At 35.2% G+C, this 19,157-nt stretch overlaps 1 protein-coding gene across 3 annotated transcripts; it reads left to right on the forward strand.

The window, feature by feature from the left end:
• The first annotated feature begins 877 nt into the window (after positions 1–877).
• chrnb5a (cholinergic receptor, nicotinic, beta 5a) lies at positions 878–18,826 on the forward strand. Of its 3 annotated transcripts, XM_079420857.1 has the most exons (8): positions 878–1,070; positions 1,192–1,582; positions 7,411–7,556; positions 8,727–8,771; positions 9,043–9,152; positions 13,097–14,057; positions 15,625–15,767; positions 15,988–18,826. In XM_079420857.1, exons 2-8 carry the CDS (start codon positions 1,519–1,521, stop codon positions 16,001–16,003), a joined length of 1,485 nt encoding a protein of 494 aa, XP_079276983.1. In that variant the 5' UTR covers positions 878–1,070; positions 1,192–1,518; the 3' UTR covers positions 16,004–18,826. The 3 variants fall into 3 exon arrangements, with proteins under 3 accessions (XP_079276983.1, XP_079276984.1, XP_079276985.1); XM_079420858.1 differs by having other exon boundaries at positions 919–1,582; XM_079420859.1 differs by lacking the exon at positions 878–1,070 and having other exon boundaries at positions 1,310–1,571.
• The last annotated feature ends 331 nt before the right edge of the window (positions 18,827–19,157 follow it).

Here is a 19,157-nt window from a genome sequence, read left to right on the forward strand (position 1 = left end):
ATTTTTTAGTCAAGTGGATTTTGACCGTAAATACTTAAAAGAAAGGCATAATTTTACCTAAAATGTAGACAGAATCACCATTCACATGTACACATTTGGTCATTCAATTTATGTTCTGCAGATCATTCGCTTTAAACAGAATACTCTGTCATCATTTACCAAAACTTATCAAAATGTTTTTATTTTTTATTTTTATTAATTGTTTTGTTAAAATTTATTTATATTTTACAGCATTTGGTGATCACTGGTGTTAAGAGGCTCGGATATCTTGAAAAAATTGTTTTTTAGGTAGACATTAAAGTAGAATCTTGCAGTAACAGATGATTTGGTTTATTTATTTATTTATATTTATGTGTGTGTGTGTGTGTGTGTGTGTGTGTTTGTGTGTGTGTGTGTGTTTGTGTGTGTGTGTGTGTGTGTGTGTGTGTTTTCTCTGGAACTGAGAATGTCCAAATGAGAATAGTGTGGGTCAGCAACTAATAATGATAATACTTAATGTAACAACCTTAGTTAATTAATGTTAGTTAATGCATTATCTAATGTTAACTATATATGGGACCTTATTGTAAAGTGGTATACCACAATATTTTTAATAAACGTTTTGAAGCATCAAAGTTTTGATGGAATAGACTTTCAGTGAAAGAAATCTCTCAGGTCTCATAAAAATAGACTTTATCTTCCAAAATATTACGGATAACAGAAATGATAACATCGTTAATATGGCATAAATCTGAATGACAATGTGGGAATAAAACTGGGAAATAAGATAGACAGAATGGGTAGAGTGAAACATCTTTAAATTAGCATGTTAAATGTTTTATCAGATTACCTGTTATGAGCCGCGTCCTGCACCTCGCTCGTGCTGTGTCACGTGCTCCTCCCGGAGCGATGTCCCAAATGAGAATGTAGCTATTTCTCACAGATTATCGCACTGCATCCGAAGATCACTCTGACAGGGATACACAAAATAACAGTGCTATAATCTAAAAATATTGTTACTACCTAAGAATGCGATCTTAAAATAGCAGACGTGTGAGGGAAATTGAACAGTCTCTCCGGAAAAGCCTAGGGTAAGTTCTCGCGCTTCATGACTTTGAAAGTTTACCCGGACCCGGAGTCTACTATCATTTATTTTCTTGTTGTTGGGAAACATGTTTGCAAATGCAACAATTGTGTTTCTTTCTTGTTAAGACATGCGTGCTGACTTGATGAATGTCTTGTGTGCTTCAAATATAAGCGCGCGTGGAGTCTGTGGACGGTCTTGCGCTTCTCTTGGCGGACAGGAATACTGTATTAACGCGAGCAAAACATCTGTCGATGACTGGGAGACGGCTGCTGAATACTGAGGGAGGAAGAGCAAAGCCTGGAGCACAGAGAATAAGCCCCTGTAGGGTTAAACACGGCAGCACCCGTCCTGGAGAGGACGAAGGATTCTGGAGGGTGATAGTGGCTGTGGACTGGACATCGCTGTGAACCTTCACCCGGGATAGAGAGAGAAAGAGAGAGAGAGAGAGAGAAATGGTCTCCGTGATGGCATCAAAGTGGCTTTTATGTTTCTGCCTGCTTTGGCTGTGCGTGACAAGTAAGAAGATATTGCATTCAAATAACACTTTTTTGTTTGTTTTTGTTTTTGTGTTTGTTTTTGTTATGGTTTGTTAAATATTCAGAAAATAAGCATGCAGTATGTTTTATTACTGACATTGGTAATATTGGTGCTCTCTCTCTCTCTCTCTCTCTCTCTCTCTCTCTCTCTCTCTCTCTCCTAATGGAAGACTTGTTGATTAAGTTTATTTTTGTTCACTGTGTAATAAGTAGGTCAAAAACAATTTGTTCAGTTTCCATGTTTCTGAAACTTCAGGAAATTTATATGTAATTTTTAAACATTGAATTTTACGCTCTGCAAATCTATCATATTGCTTCAGAAGACTTGAGTTGTATGAACTGCTTTTGATGCTTTTATGATGCTTTTTTAAAATAATTATTTGAATGTTGACAGTGCCTGGTCCCCATCCACTTTTTATTGAATGAAAGAGAGCAGCATGAACATTCTTTACAACTTCTTTTGTGTTCCATGTTAAAGTATTTGAAGTTAAGATTTTTTTCCGAGCTGAATTATTTGTTTTTAGGTTGTCCAAACGACCATACACTCTTAAAAATGCTGGGTTAACTACAACCCAGTGCTGGGTGAAATATGGATATTGATGGATATTGGATATCCATATTTTACCCAGTGCTGGGCTGTATTTAAACCAGCATTTTTTAGAGTGTAGACTCTTCATATTTTCAGTTTTAGAAAGTGGCAGTAAATAAAGTAAAAACAGAGGTAAATGGAAAGCCATAGCAAAAAAAATTTCCACTTGCACTGTTTTTTAAAATGAATGCCAGGGTTATATAACACAAAATACAGAAAACATTTTCTATATTTACAGGCTAAATTAAATCAAACTGTTAAAAGAGTCCATATATTTAGATTATTTTACTGTAATTCTGTAGATATATTGATTTGGATTCACTTAATAAGCATTCTGTTTATTTTACAGAAATATTATGGTCCAAGTCTTTGTGACTGTTGGTGCCCACAACCAGGCAGAAAGACTAGCCTATATACTGGTAACATCAATATCTTGAAAATTATCAACTGTATATGTAACAGATCCGGAAATACAGACTTAAGATCGATGTGCAGATATAATATAATGAAGACAGCGTGTAATTTGGATTTATTTGCTATTTTCATTCAAATACATTTGCACATTGAAAAAAAGATAATTGTAAACTGAACCAAAATCAAAGGTGGAAAACAGCAACCATGATCACAAAACTGGCCATGGAATTGCTGGTAAAACAGTATACAGGTATATAAAAAAAAAAAAAAAAAATATATATATATATATATATATATATATATTTGGTGTTGCGTGTTATGGTTATGCCTGTGTAATGTTATTACTATATAGTACTGTGGAATAATGTGAGGGATGAGAGCACTTAACATCCATTAACATCAGAGCAAGCATGACAAAAACACACAACCTCTTCACAGGGAGTTCAGTCACATGCACATAAATTACAGCTCAGCTGAATAGCTACAAACACACATAAAGTGTCAATTATAGCTTCATGATTTATTTTATCTTTAATTATTAGCTCTTTCAAGAGTTGTTGCTTATGATGATGTGTCTTTTTCACAGCCATAGAGTTGCACAGTTTAGGCAAGGCAAGGCAAGTTTATTTTTAGAGCACATTTCATACACAATGGTAATTCAAAGTGCTAAAAAAAATAAATAATCAAAAAAATAATCACAACAATAAAACCAGAAATCTAAAAGCATGTAAAAATTATTTAAAAATTGATTTAAAATAATTTTAGAACAGTTAGAAATAAAAACGATTATACATAAAATACAGTGCAGTCAGTTCGGACATATAGCACAGTGCTCATTCAACAAATGCACAGCTAAACAGATGAGTTTTAAGTCTGGATTTAAATGTGGCTAATGCTTTAGCACATCTGATCTCTTCTGGAAGCTGGTTCCAAATGCGGGCGGCATAATAGCTAAAAGCCGACTCCCCTTGTTTTGTGTGAACCCTTGGTATTTCTAACTGACTCAATCCTCATTATCTGAGTGGTCTGTTAGGTTTTTATTCAGTGAGCATATCTGCAATGTATTTAGGTCCTAGGCCATTGGGTTATTTATAAACGAGTAAAAGTACTTTAAAATCAATCCTAAATGTAACTGGAAGCCAGTGTAAGGACCTGAGGACTGGTGTGATATGCTCAGATTTTCTGGTTCTTGTCAGAATCCTGGCAGCAGCGTTCTGGATGAGCTGCAGCTGTCTAATGGTCTTCTATGGAAGGCCAGTGAGGAGACCATTACAATAGTCCACACTGCTGGTGATAAAGGCATGAACAAGTTTCTCCAAGTCTTGACTGGAAACAAAACATTTAATTCTTGCAATGTTTTTGAGATGATAGTATGCTGATTTAGTTACTGCTTTGACATGACTACTGAAACTAAGGTCTGTCTCCAGAATCACCCCAAGATATTTGACTTGATTTTTAGTTGTTTGACCCCTAGAGTCAAGGTATGCATTCACCTTGAGAACTTCATCTTTGTTTCCAAATGCAGTGACTTCAGTTTTCTCCTTTTTTAACTGAAGAAAGTTCTGGCACATCCAACTGTTAATTTCATCAATGCATTGGCAGAGGGTGTCAATGGGGCTGTAGTCATTTGCAAATAAGGCTAGGTAAATCTGGGTATCATCAGCATAGCTGTGATAGGCAATTTGGTTCTTTCTCATTATTTGACTTAGTGGGAGCATAAATAGGCTAAATAAGAGCGGTGCAAAAATTGAGCCTTGTGGGACTCCGCATGTCATGGACATCCTCTTAGACCTATGCTATCCTATACTCACATAATAACCTCTCCCTTCTAAGTATGACCTGAACCATTTGATTAGCATCCCAGAAACCCAGTTTTCTAGTCTTTCTAGAAGTATGTTATGATCGACAGTGTCAAACGCAGCACTACGATCTAGTAATACCAGCACTAATATTTTGCCAGGATCAGAATTGAAGCGAATATCATTTATTATTTTAATGAGCGCTGTCTCTGTGCTGTGATGCCCTCGGAAACCAGATTGAAAATTGTCCAGGTATCCATTTGAGTTTAGGAAAAGAAAAGTATCTACAGGTCTCATAAGTAAATATGAGATCACTGATGACCTCAAGAAAAGTAAAGATAATCACTCTATTCTGTCTGTAGTGTGAAATAAAGACTGGCTAACAACAGCCTAAAAGATGGCAACAGGGTCAGTGCCCAAATTGACCCACGTCTTATTGGTCATTAAACTTTAAGTCAAAGATACATATCAATAGCACAATACAATTCTAAAATAAATTTAGTGTAGAAAGACTAGCATTCCTAGTAAGTGTATTGTACTTAAAAATAAAATAACGCAGATTTGTAATATAAATTGAATATCAATATATAATAAATACATCAAAATGTTCATTATTTCAATTTTGTAACATTTAAATCACAAAATTCCCAATTTCATGGCTATTTAAAACTAATTAATTATTATTATTATTTTTTATTATTAATTATTATTATTTTTTATTATTATTTTTGCTGCTGTTACTACAAAAATATATGGGCACCCCCAAGTCTGTTAGCGTTTGTTAGGACATTGTGAATTCTCCCTAACATGATAGTATATAGCATCCAGGCTTTGAATTTTAATGGCCAAGAAGCGTTCCAAGAGCTTTGATATACAGTCCAGTGTATCAGTCAGCTTCTCTGTGTTTGTGCATTGCAGACAGCCTATCAGTCTGTGCATTACTGGTGGAAATTTTTAGTGACACTTTCTGCAGTTAATATTGTCATGTCAGTTGGTGATGACAAGTGAGTCACTGAATCATTCAATCAATTGATTCATTAAAAAAAAAAACTGATTACCCTAGTAAACAATATGTTTAAAATACATTTATTTCATACTAAGTATAGGCTATTAACATATTAACAATCTATTAACATATTTGCTGACATATCACGTGAGACTGAATGATATAAAAATTATAATTAAACTTTATTTGGAGTATCACATGCATTGCATTGCTTAATATTAAGCCTATAATGTGTTTTAATATCACCATTGATGAGAATTGTATGATCTTGAAATATTTAAAGTGTACCTAAAGTATACTTGCAATAGTTCCACTTTAGCACAATCAAATATACTCCAGTATATCTTTAGTTGTACTAAAGTACAAAATGAGTTGTTCTTGTTTAGCAGACTTAAAGTGTACAGATTAGTATATTAAAAGTACAATTGCAAGGTATTTTTATTAAGTACATAAGTATGTAAATACATTTGCACTATACTTAGCATGAAATAAATGTATTTGAAATTTTAGTTTATTAATTTTCACTAGGGTAATTCAGGAACAAAACACCACTTGTATATATACTACTGTTCAAAAGAAGTCTCATCAAATGTATGTAATGTGTAATGTGTTTATTTGATCAAAAATACAGTAAAAAGAGTAATAGTGTGAAATGTATAAAATTTATTACAATGTAAAATAACTGTTTTCTGTTTTATTATACTTCAGAATGTATTTTTTCCAGTGATGGCAAAGCTAAATTTAGCAAGCATTACGCCAGTCTTCAGAGTCACATGACCCTTCATAAAATATTCTTATTTGCTGATTTGGTTTAGCATTTCTTTTGAAAATGGTTAGTCGCTGCTTAGTAGTTTTATTAAAACTGTGATACATTTCTTTTATGATATTTATGAATAGATCAAATTGACATGAAATAGAAATATTTAGTAACAATGTCTTTACTGTCACTTTTAATGTATTCTTGCTAAATAAAACAATTAATTTCTTTAGAAAAAATACACAACAAGTTGATTCTGCCTTGTGTTTGTTTGCAACAGTTTTCACTGGTGGAGATAAAAATGTGGTCTAAATGTAGAATATTATATTCTCAGAATTTTATAAGGAGATTTTGGTCTTTTGGTATCTGTTACTGTATTTGAATCCACTTTAGCTCATAAAGACTGACAAATAGAATGAATCAATAAAATGGATATTAGAGTAAGATGCTGCTGCTGATGTTTTTTTCTGTCTGATGAAGCATTAAGCAGGAAATGGTGGTCAAACACAGATGGGTCATCTATGGCTTTGCATCCTTGAGGACTGAGTTACACACAAACACATACACTGATATGAAGTGGATCTGGACATTGCTTTGCTTAAAGGGACAAGCCATGCAAAATGGCTAAAGCTCAACATAGCCACAAAATCTCAAAGGTGTGTGTGTCTTCCTGTGTGGAATGATCACACCAATTGAGTCTGACACAATCTTGGAGTCATGACGGAAACTAGGTGTGTGTGTGTCAGTGTTCTGTTTTGAGAGGAGGGGCGCAGTCACTGGAGATCTTATCTCACATGCAGTCGGGAGGAAATGGCGTGTGTTTCGTGTGTGTGTGTGTGTGTGTTGCTACCATCTTGGCAAGTCATTGTTTTGCCTTGTCATTGGCACACCCCCTCCACAGCATTGGTGGGCTTATGAGTTATGATGGGATAAGATGCAGAGGAAAATTATTCTGACATGTTTGTGTGTTTTTGCTCTGCAGTGAAAGCAGATTACATGCAGCTTAGTAGACACTTCTGGCCTTTTCATGATATTCTCAAAAACTCCAGAACTATAAAAAAAACAACTGCAGGAGGTGTGTGTGTGTATGTAAGGAGGAAAAACTGAAACAGTGTTTCTTTTTTGTAAAACATACAAATAATTCCTCACAATATGACCCCTTAAATGACACAAAGTCATTTACCATGTGTTTATCTTTAAAAAAATGTCAATCTCTATGTAAATCTTTTTGTGTGTGTATTAGGGTCTCTTGCTGCTGATGCTGAGGAGAGGCTGGTAGATTTTTTGCTTGGTCCTGAGCGCTACAATAAACTTATCCGGCCTGCGGTCAATAAGAGTCAGCAGGTCACTATTGGCATCAAAGTCTCTCTAGCACAACTCATTAGTGTGGTAAGTGTTTCTCATATACACACACACCAAACTCAAAATATTAGAGGAGAGCAGGGCAACTCTGGCCCCCAAAGACCTACTGTACTGTACTGAGTTTAGCTCCAACCCTAATCAAACACAACTACCTGTGATTTTCAAGTGATCCTGAAGACTTTGTTTAGATTTTACAGGCGTTTTCAATTATCATTAGAGCTAAACTCTGTATTAGAGCATATAATTTATACAGAATGTGTGACTTATTCGAATAAATGTATGAACTCATGACTATATGAAACTTATTTTAAGAGATTCTGGGTAAGTCTGCTAAATGTCTTAATATTCTGCTTAATATGTCATTCATTACTGTTTAAAAGTTTGGGGTTAGTAAGTTGTTTTGGTAACACTTTATTTTAAGATGTCCTTGTTACACGTTACATGTACTTATTATAATAACAATAAATTATGCATAATTACATGCAAGTAACCCTAAGCCAAACCCTAAACCTAACCATATAGTAAGTACATTAATTAATATTACTCAGTACTTAAGTGTATAATTATACTGTAACAAGGACACCTTAAAATAAAGTGTAACCAGTTTTAATGTTTATGAAAGAAGAGTCTATGTTTAACAATGTTTAACTATGTTTAAGAGTATGTTTAACAAGGTTGCATTTATTTGATTAGAAATAGTAATATTGTGAAATATTATTACAATTTAAAATTGTACACAATTGTATTAGAGCCATGGTTTAGCAGTAACATACCCTTGACACATTAGAGACTTAAGGAACATTCACACTGACAGGTAAAATCACACTGACACTATGTTCTAACCAGGCGCAGTGCCACTGCGTGACAAGCGACAAAACTATTTGGTACTATTTTTGTCATGTTGTACTGGGTAGCCCCGCCCACTGCAGAATCACATTTGTTCAGATCTGTGCTTCGCACAACTGTATATTAAACAGCAAATATATTCAGACTGACTTATCTTCGGTAATAACAGAGACACTGGAACCCTGTCACGTCATGTCTGGTTAGAGCACATTGTTAGTGCTCACACGGGTGATGCAGGTTTGATTCTGGATTGTGTCATGTCCTGATCTCATCATATCCCTCGCCCAATAATTTTCAGTTCCCTATTCACTGTTACGTACAAAAACATGCAATGTTCTGTTCTTTTTACAGAATGAGAGGGAACAAATCATGACAACGAATGTGTGGCTGACTCAGGTAAGCTCACCTGCTATGCCTGTGCGCTCATCTGGATAGTGTTATAAAACACAGTCAAATGAGTTGTCCCACATGAGTGCACTCACAGCACGTGGAAGATTTGAGTTGTAATTCAATTATAGTTCACTTTTAGGTCATTTCTAAAAGTGAAAATCCTGTTGAACCGAGTGAATGCGTTTAGCTGTTCTCTTTTAAATGAGTTTGGTACAAATACTGGTACATCGTCTGACCCAATTTGAACAGTTTTACTCACATTGTACTTTCTCTGTAGGAGTGGAATGACTACAGACTGGTGTGGGATCCGAATGAGTACGAGGGCATCAAAAAACTACGAATACCATCGCAGCACATCTGGCTTCCTGATATAGTACTCTATAACAAGTATGCCATATTTATACCATAGCACAAATATATATACTATCTATAGACCTCTATTCAAAAGTTTGAGATCAGTAAGAGTTTTAATTTTTCTTTTTAAGGTCCCTTATGCTCAGCAAAGCTACATTTATTTGATCAAAAATACAGTAAAAACAGTAATATTGTGAAAAGTTATTACAATTTAAAATAACAGTTTTCTATTTTAATATATTTTAAAATGTAATTTATTCCTGTGATGGCAAAGCTGAATTTTCAACAGCTATTACTCCAGTCAGTCCTTCAGAAATCATTCTAAAATGATGACTGTCACTTTTGATCAATTGAATGTTTCTTGCTAAATAAAAATAATTTCTTTCCAAAATTGTTTTTTTTTAAAATAGTACTGACCCTATTATTTTGAATGATAATGCGTATAATATGATTTGGTCAAGTAGTACTATTGGTTGAGAAGTTCAGATGTTTATTTGACCTACCAACATTACACTGACCACACCACAAAATAAAGAATTTTTATTTTAGCAATTTATTTTATTATTTGCTACAAATATATACAATTATATGTAATTATATATGAAATCTAAATTATTTCAATATTTAGATTTTTTTTTTTTTTTAAAGTCAGAAGATGTGGAACAAGCTGAAAATGTTATGGTCATAATACATCTACGCAAGTAAAACAATTTGGACACACTTTATTTTATTAACAATTAACTACAACTTTTGCCTCAATAAACTCCTAATTTGCTGCTTATTAATAGTAAGTAAGGTAGTTGTTAAGTTTAGGTATTGGGTGGGACTAAGGGATCTGAATATAGTCATGCAGAATATTTGCTTTATAAGTACTAATAAACAGCCAGTATGCTCGTAATATGTATGTAAGCAGTAAGCATGCAGTAAGCAACTATTTAATGGTGTGAACTGGTCCTTTAAATAAAGTGTTACCAGTAGTTTTGCTGGAAATGATGTGGGTCATGCGCTGCACTGATATCATATCCTGTATGTAGTTATACAAGTCTGATGCATATCATAGCATCTGATAAATTAATGTTTTGTTTGGAATAGCTCAGAGCAGTAGCTTTGGAAACAGTTTTTAGTAGCACACTTACATGTGTTAAGACTTCATTTTTGCAGCTTTTCTCATTGAGCTCTATTACTGTTCTTATTAAGGCCATAAGCCATGTAAACTTTTGGGATGTTTTGAGACTTTGATACACAGTCAGTGTTTAGTGACAAACTCAATACAACAAGCAAGCTGTCACTGTTCCCAGAGACTGACTAATTATGCTAGAAAGTTGCCAAAAGCAAGAGCAGTCTCCTCCCTTGTTGATGTTCTTTCAGGTCGCTCACGTCAAAGCTCAGAAGAATGAAGAAAAAAATAAGATGAGTGATAAGCAAAAATGTTTAAAGTGTTTGATCTAGGTCAGATGTGTGTTCCTAGTGGAAGCAATGTGTGTTATATAATCCCCAGTTTAGTTGATAAAAATGGAGGATGCAGTTGCACATATTCATTGCTTAAATGGATAAATTGGGTGGGATGAGACTTTAATTTGCTTAAGAGGCATTTCCTCATGTAAAGAGACACTGGTGCATGTAATCCTTTGCTAAAATAAGCATTGTATTTCTATGCTAATTTTAATTGAAAAGCTGTACACTAATATTTTTTCAAGGGCACAGAGGGAGAGAGATCCTGGATTAAAGATCTGTTAATTAATGCATACTAATCAGCAACTGTGTGTGATGAGGAGGCGTTCTCAGCATCTCATATACATGGGTTTTTCAAACTGGGGGCCGCAAGGAAGTGTATTGGAAAATTTGAAAGACAAGATTCTTACAAAATGCTCAGAACAATCAAGGTTATATTATATAGGTTATATTATTATAACCTATATAATATAACTGCAAGGTTATATTATGTTGTATTATATACTTGTGATATTAGTTTAATATGTTTAGCATAATTTGCAACACATTAAATTTAATATTTTTTACATTTTCATGAAACCATGATCTTAACCACAATTACTTTATATATTGCTATATACAGTATATACAGTTTTTAAATGATGATTTCATTTATTAAGGGAAAAAAAGCTGTCCAAACCTACCTGGCCCTACATGAAAAATTAATTGCCCCCTCCTCTTAAATCATGAAAGAACTGTGATTAACCAGATTATTTTAGAAAGCTGAGTTAAATTTCACTAGCTACAACCAGGCCTGATTACTGCCAGATCTGTTGAATTAAGAAATCAAGTAAATAGAACCTGTCTGACAAAGTGAAGCATGCTTAAAGAGCAACACATCATGCCTCTATCTAAAGAAATTCAAAAACAGATGAGAAACAAAATAGTTGACATGTCTGGAAAGGGTTATAAAGCCATTCCTAAGGCTTTGGGACTCCAGCGAACCACAGTCAGAGCCATTATCCACAAATGGAGAAAACTTGGAACAGTGGTGAACCTTCCCAGGAGTAGACTACCAAAATGTACCAAAATGCACGACAACGACTCATCCAGGAGGTCATAAAAGAACCCAGAACATCATCCAGAGAACTGCAGGCCTCACTTGCCTCAATTAAGGTCAGTGTTCATGATTCAACAATAAGAAAGATACCAGGCAAAAACGGCATCCATGGGAGAGTTCCAAGGCAAAAGCAACAGCTAACCAAAAAGAACACAAAGGCTCGTCTCACATTTGCAAAAAATATCTTGATTATCCCCAAGACTTTTGGGTAAATATTCTGTGGACTGATGCGGCAAAAGTTGAACTTTTTGAAAGATGTATGTCCTGTTCCATCTTGCGTAAAACCAACACAGCATTTCATAAAAATCGTACCAGCAGTCAAACATGGTGGTGGTAGTGTGATGGTCTGGGGCTGCTTTGCAGCTTCAGGACCTGGATGATTTGCCATAACTGATGGAACCATGAATTCTGCACTCTATCAGAAAATCCTGAAGGAGAATGCCCGGCCATCAGTTTGTAACCTCAAGCGCCCTTGGGTTCTGCAGCAGGACAATGATCTCAAACACACCAGCAAGTCCATCTCTGAATGGCTCAAAAGAAACAAAATAAAGGTTTTGGAGTAGCCAAGTCAAAGTCCGGACTTAAATCCAATTGAGATGCTGTGGCATGACCTTAAACAGTCCTTTCATGCTCGAAAACCCTCCAATGTGACTGAATTGAAACAATTCTGCAAAGAAGAGTGGACCAAAATTCCTCCACAGTGATGTGAAAGACTCATTGCTAGTTATCACAAACACTTGATTGCAGTTGTTGCTGCAAAGGGTGGCACAACCAGTTATTAGATTTAGGGGGCTATTACTTTTTCATATAGGACCAGGCAGGTTTGGGCAGCTTTTTTCCCATAATAAATGAAATCGATATTTTGTATTTTGTATTTACTCGGGTTATCTTTGTGTAATATTAAAATTTGCTTCATGATCTGAATCTTTTAAGTGTGACAAATATGCAAAAAATTAAAAAAACAGGAAGGGGGCAAAAACGTTTTCACTGCCTTTTTCAGCCTTTTCATATATATATATATATGCAAGCATGTAGATAATTATATATATATACTGTATGTATATATATATATATATATATATATATATATATATATATAATTATAATATTATATATATTATCAACATGTAGCTTCACTCTAATAAAAATTGTTTAAAGATAGTATAATAATTGAGTACTAATTAAGATATTAATTTATTTAAAAATTTAATATTTTTTAATTTTTCATAACATTTCATTTTTTAGCATAAAGCATATTTATGAATAATAAAAATTTTTTTTTAGCAATGCTGTGCTAACAAAAAGTTTGAAAATCCCTGTGCCAATGTATGCATGTTGCTATTGTAACTCACTTGATTCTACTTTACACTAATACACAGAATATATTTCAATTGATATTTATTATGTTTATTCTCTTGTCTTACAGTGCAGATGGTGTCTATGAAGTATCATTTTACTGCAATGCAGTTGTCTCCAACACTGGTGATATTTTCTGGCTCCCTCCTGCCATCTACAAGAGCGCCTGTGCTATTGAAGTCCGTAACTTCCCCTTCGATCAACAGAACTGCACACTTAAATTTCGTTCTTGGACCTACGATCGCACAGAACTCGATCTTGTCTTGACGTCTGATTTTGCCAGTCGTGATGATTACACACCAAGCGGTGAATGGGATATTGTGTCGCTCCCTGGCAGAAAAAACGAAGACCCCAATGACCTCACGTACCTGGATGTCACGTACGACTTTGTGATCAAGCGCAAACCTCTCTTCTACACAATTAACCTCATCATTCCATGCGTCCTCATCACTTCTCTTGCGATTCTGGTTTTCTACCTTCCTTCAGACTGTGGAGAGAAGATTACACTTTGTATATCAGTTCTTCTGGCTCTTACTGTGTTTCTGCTCCTGATATCGAAGATCGTTCCGCCGACATCCCTGGCTGTTCCATTAATAGGGAAGTATCTGATGTTTACGATGGTGCTGGTCACATTTTCTATTGTGACGAGTGTGTGTGTGCTCAATGTTCACCACCGTTCTCCATCGACACACCGCATGCCCGAGTGGGTCAAGCATGTGTTCCTGCATAAGCTTCCTATTTTCCTTCTGATGCGACGGCCCGGAAGGTCTAATGTACGGGAAAGATTTCGACGGAAGCATCAGCGGAAATCATTCTCATCTGATGCTAAGGGCATAAGATTGGACGGAGACTCATTCTTCTTAAGTGATGACCCTGGGCGTGTGTGCGGGGCCTGGAGGGTCGGTGACCTTCCTGAGGGTTCAGAGTTCAGGCAGAGAGTGAAAGTCAGGCATGACCCAGATGTGGATGAGGCCATAGAGGGTGTGAGGTTCATTGCTGAACATATGAAGATTGAGGATGATGATGAAGGGGTGAGAAATATTTTTGAGTTTGGCATATTAAATTAATTGATTAGTTGAGTTTGAGTAAATGAGTTTAATCAGTTTGAGATTTCAAAGTGAATCACTCTTAAGAACCAGTCATTTAGTAAGTCAAAAACATACAGAACAACAATATTAGGAGCTGGTTCTTTTTAGCGAATCAGAAAACATGAGCGTAACCTGTGTAGTCAGATTCTTGCACGAATGACCCTCATGAGCAGATTCTTCTTAGTGAATGAATAAACATACAGGACTAACAGTGTTGCCTGATTCCCAAATAAATTACCCTTATAAGTCAGTTCTTTTTAGTGAATAAAAAAAAAACATGTTGTGCAACCAGTGTAGTCTGATTCTTGAACTGATTCTTTTTAGTGAGTCAAAAAAACATGCAGCTGAACCAGTATAGCCTGATTCCCGAACAAATGACTCAAAAGACTCAGTTCTTATTAGTGAATCAAACACATAGAGCTTACAACTAACTATAAGATTTAAAGGGGTCATCGGATGCCCATTTTCCACAAGATGATATGATTGTTTAGGGTCTTAATTAAAAGTCTATAACACACTTTGGTTAAAATTTCTCAATGGTAGTGTAAACAACACCCTTTTTACCTCGTCAAAACAGCTCTGTTCACAGCAAGCTGTTCAGTGCATGTCCCTTTAAATGCTAATGAGCCCTGCTCACCCCACCCCTCTCTTCTGTGGGGTGACGAGCAGTTCTCTGAGAGACTGTAAACTTTAGCAACATTTAGCGGCAAAACTTGCTACCTAGCACATTATTAAGAAAGGCCATTTGTAAAGATTCATAAAAAAACCTCACTTCTTCTGTAGGTGAAGCTGGATCATTAATGATTTGCACACGAACATAGACGCATTTAGGCAGATCGGGGGGCACATTCCCTTCAAAAACAAGCGTAATCTACATCTTCAGCATCTCAGATGTCAGGAGTAAATGACGACTGACATCTAAGCTATGTTCATTATTACATTCAACAACAAAACACCTCAATTGCTTAGGAGCCATTCTTGTCTTCGCCTGCTCCAGCATCGAAAAAATGGCAGACTGTTGACAGCTCACTCAGGGCGGGTCTATGTTAAAAAGGCTGTGTCAGTCAATAGTCGTGGGAGGGGCCTGTGCAGAACTCCGTCACTTCTGCCAAGAATCTCAGAACAGCCTGATCTGAGAAAGTTATCTTTATTATTGGGGATTTAAAAAAAGAACTGAGTGGATTTTTTATCGGGTGGATGTGATGCTGCCAACGCACATTTATGTTCAAACAACATTTAAAAATGAATTTTGCATCCGATGACCCCTTTAATTCATTAATTCAGTACAGTGCAATTTTTGTGTGTGTGTTTTGTCAGTACAATTATATAAAAATGAATGAATAGTAACGAAAGAAATGTTAAATGCTAAGTCTGAAATATAGAATGAAATTGCAGTGTTGAATTTATTAGTAAAAATACCAGGCAGGCATGAAAACTCTGTACTAAACCCCCATGACTACGCATATATGTTGTAGTAATGAATGTTTTTTTGCTTGCATGTGCTATGCAGATCATTGAGGACTGGAAGTATGTAGCCATGGTGATCGACCGGCTCTTCCTCTGGATTTTTATCCTGGTGTGTGTCGTCGGCACACTTGGACTCTTTGTTCAGCCTCTCTTTCAGAGCTACAACACCCCTGTGGCAGAAGAAGAGTGAGTCACATCTTTCTTTACTCCTTCTCTTTAATTCATGATAGAGGAGTGTTTGGAGGCAAGTGCCTTTCGGATTTTTGTAAACTTCTTATGCATTTAACTATAGCGTTACCTCCAATGTGGAAAAGTTGACTGATTTTAACTGATGCATCTTGTTCTCTCTGTCCCTCCCTGCCTTTTCCTATCATATTCTTCTCTTTCCTGTGTCTTCCTTTTGCAGATATGGGGATTTCTAAAATATCTGCTATAAAGTGATCCTGTGACTTTTGGATGAACTTGTTGACTGAGCTTTGACGTATCACAAACACATATCCACATTAATGGTCAGCAGAACAGAACCATTGTGGGAATTCACTAAACAGTTGCATTAGCGTATGGTGTTTCAGCACAAACATATGAATCTTATTCACAAACCACTCGCAATCCAGTTTAAGCAGGCACAAAATAGCATTTTGCATTTAAATTATTTATTTTCTATGCAAATTAGGCTTCTTATAGCATGTTTATTCCTAAAATGAGTGCTGTGTGCCTATAGTACAATTAATGTTGCATTATCATCGCACATGGAAAGCAGGCTGTAAACACAATTTTATTTAAAACTGATATTTGTTTATATTTTCTATTGATCATGCTTGCAGTAAATTATCAAATGATGATTAATTGGAGTAGAGTGTTATAATCAGCCATAAAATTAGCCATTACCTGATTTGCATAATTCCTTTAGATGCAGATAAACACATCAGCTGGTTCAGTTCCTTCTTAGTGAATTCCCCCTGTGTGTCAACACTCTCAAAGCTATAAACCAATGATCCTGTTTCTTTAAGAATTTCTCATTTAAACAATAATAGCAATATATGACCGCATATATCAGTGCCACTCAGTCATCATCTTTGCAGCCAAATCATAGGTATAACTATATTTATATGGCCTATGTAGTGTTCACTTTTATATTTTTTCAAGGCACACATTCACTTCTTTCAAAGTAGGTTTACAGGGTTTCAAGAGCAGGACGATTATTGGAGACCTTGATGCAAGGACTAATTTTCTAAGAGATTTTTTTCTCCTCCTTGCTTGACCTCACACAAATGCATTGACACACAAACTGTAGTTCACTCAGTATTGTTTGATACGAACGTTTGATTAATGGCTGTGAGTGGTTTTCCGGAACTGAATCACATTTTAATTGCCTTAAAAGAAAGTTTCATGCAGTGATTGAAAAGCACTTCACCACCACAACAGTATGATCAATAGACTTTTCAAAATAAGCATTGTAATTATAAAAATAATACAATAAAACTTTTTTCCTTTCCTTTTCATGTGAGAGCAGTTTCTTTATTTTCACATTTTCTGTTCCTTTCTTTCTTTTAATGCACATAAAATTTTTATGTCCCATCTTTGAATCTAGAGTATCCATTTGCAGGGTGTACAATTGCACGAACCCTAGTAGACAACCCTGCATTATTGATATATGGTTTATATATTATATGATACACACTGTGGTGCATATCTGTTTGAATATGTCTATATGTCCATGTCCCCACAGGTATCAAGAGGCAGACAAACTTTTACCCTTTTAACTAATTAATAAAATACAGGCGCTGGGTAACATAATGAATGTAGATGCCTTTGCTAATCTTTCTTCCAACATTAGCATGGAAAATATTCCATTGCCATGGAAACCACTAAGACATGGGTGTGTGTCTATTTTAAAGTGGCCTTCCCCATGTCATTCATATTCCCTGTAAAAGGATTAATCTTTCAAGTGGTAACACTCAAAGCTAGAGCTTTGTCATTTATTCTTCAAAAATAAACAATTTTCATTTTAACCCTGCAAGGCCTGACAAATGACTGAAAAATCAATGAGATCTTTCTTTATAGCAGTATAACAGACTACTTACAGTACAAAAAATGCATATAAATATAGAGTGAAAAGTGATTAAAATGTGTTTTTTTCTGAAACTCTGTAGTTTTAATACAGAGGGGCAAAACATATAATGCAATGCAATACAGTAATGAGTGAGAAATGTGCCAATGAACATTTCTCAAAAGACTGATGTATCATATTTGATACATTTGAACATTTTTCTGAAAATATGATTTATGGGTAATCATATAAACCTTGCATCAGTCCAGTAAGTGCTCATCTTGAAATATTACTAATGATAGTAAAGTTATTCTTACTTTTTTCTTTTCTTACAAATCATTAAAGATTTCAAAACAAAAAGACATGCATATCACAACCTGAAGGGAGAAGTTTTCAGAATTATACTTAAGACCTTATACTTGCTAAAAATATAAACCATCAATCAGACGACAGAAGGCATGTAGTTTGTGATCATATTGGCAATTTAGAAGAATCAGAATTTTGCATAGAAAATATGATACAGTAGGCTTTATAAAATTAAAGCACATAGAATATGAATGGAACATGGGATTTTTTTCAAGGTCTGTCTACCAGGAATAATTAGTTTTCTTACCGAAATGCACCTGCAAATGGCAGTTGATGAGCCACTTAGTAGACTCTTGAGTAGTGATGCTATCTGGAATGTAGCCTTTGTTACCGAAAACTCGCCAAGCTAGGAAAATGCCTAAATGTATTTCTAATGATCCTTGAATTTGTGAGAATGCAATACTGGGATCCCTGCCATGAGGCACCATGCAAGACAAATGAACCTTCTTAGTGAAAATTGGCTCCAGCATTTGACCCAGTGAAACAGAGGCCAAAATCGGACTGTAATGCATCAAAGTTGTCCTCACCTTTATTTAAACATTTTTTCCCCTATGAATTAAAACTATTTTCTTCTTTTGTCACCCTTGAAACATTCTAAGTGTGTGTGTGAACGACATTCAATACTTCAGTATTTCATAAATTAATTAGTCTTCTTTAGAGTCACGCTTCCATGGTCACAGATCTTTTTCCATCTGTAAAATCCACAAAGTATTCCTCTCTGGTATGTAAATGAGCATTAGTAAGTCCATCTGCACATGTGAACAGAGATTTTCTGATGTCTTTCCATTGCTTACCTCACTGTGAGTCATTAAATGAACACAAACCATATAAGACCTGATTGAATGTCCTCTTCTCTACTGATCTACTCATCCATTCTGTCACATCAACAAATCACACCCACTTCTCAGAATGGACATAAAACATTACTGATGTGTTGTTTAAATCTCTGTCAGGTATACATAACATCTAGAAAAGTGTCACAAGAAGCTGTTTTTGTGGTAAATACGCACTTAAGCTGATCTTAACTTGACTGACTAAAAATGATTTGAAATAAGGAGACAATTAGAGCTATATGAGAATATTGTGGCTGTAAAGTAAGAGGAACGAAAGAAAATCCATGAAATATGTTATTTATCGAGAGCTGAAAGACCATATTTTGT

Source organism: Barbus barbus, assembly GCF_936440315.1.
Source record: "Barbus barbus genome assembly, chromosome: 7".
Taxonomy (NCBI): Eukaryota; Metazoa; Chordata; class Actinopteri; order Cypriniformes; family Cyprinidae; genus Barbus; species Barbus barbus.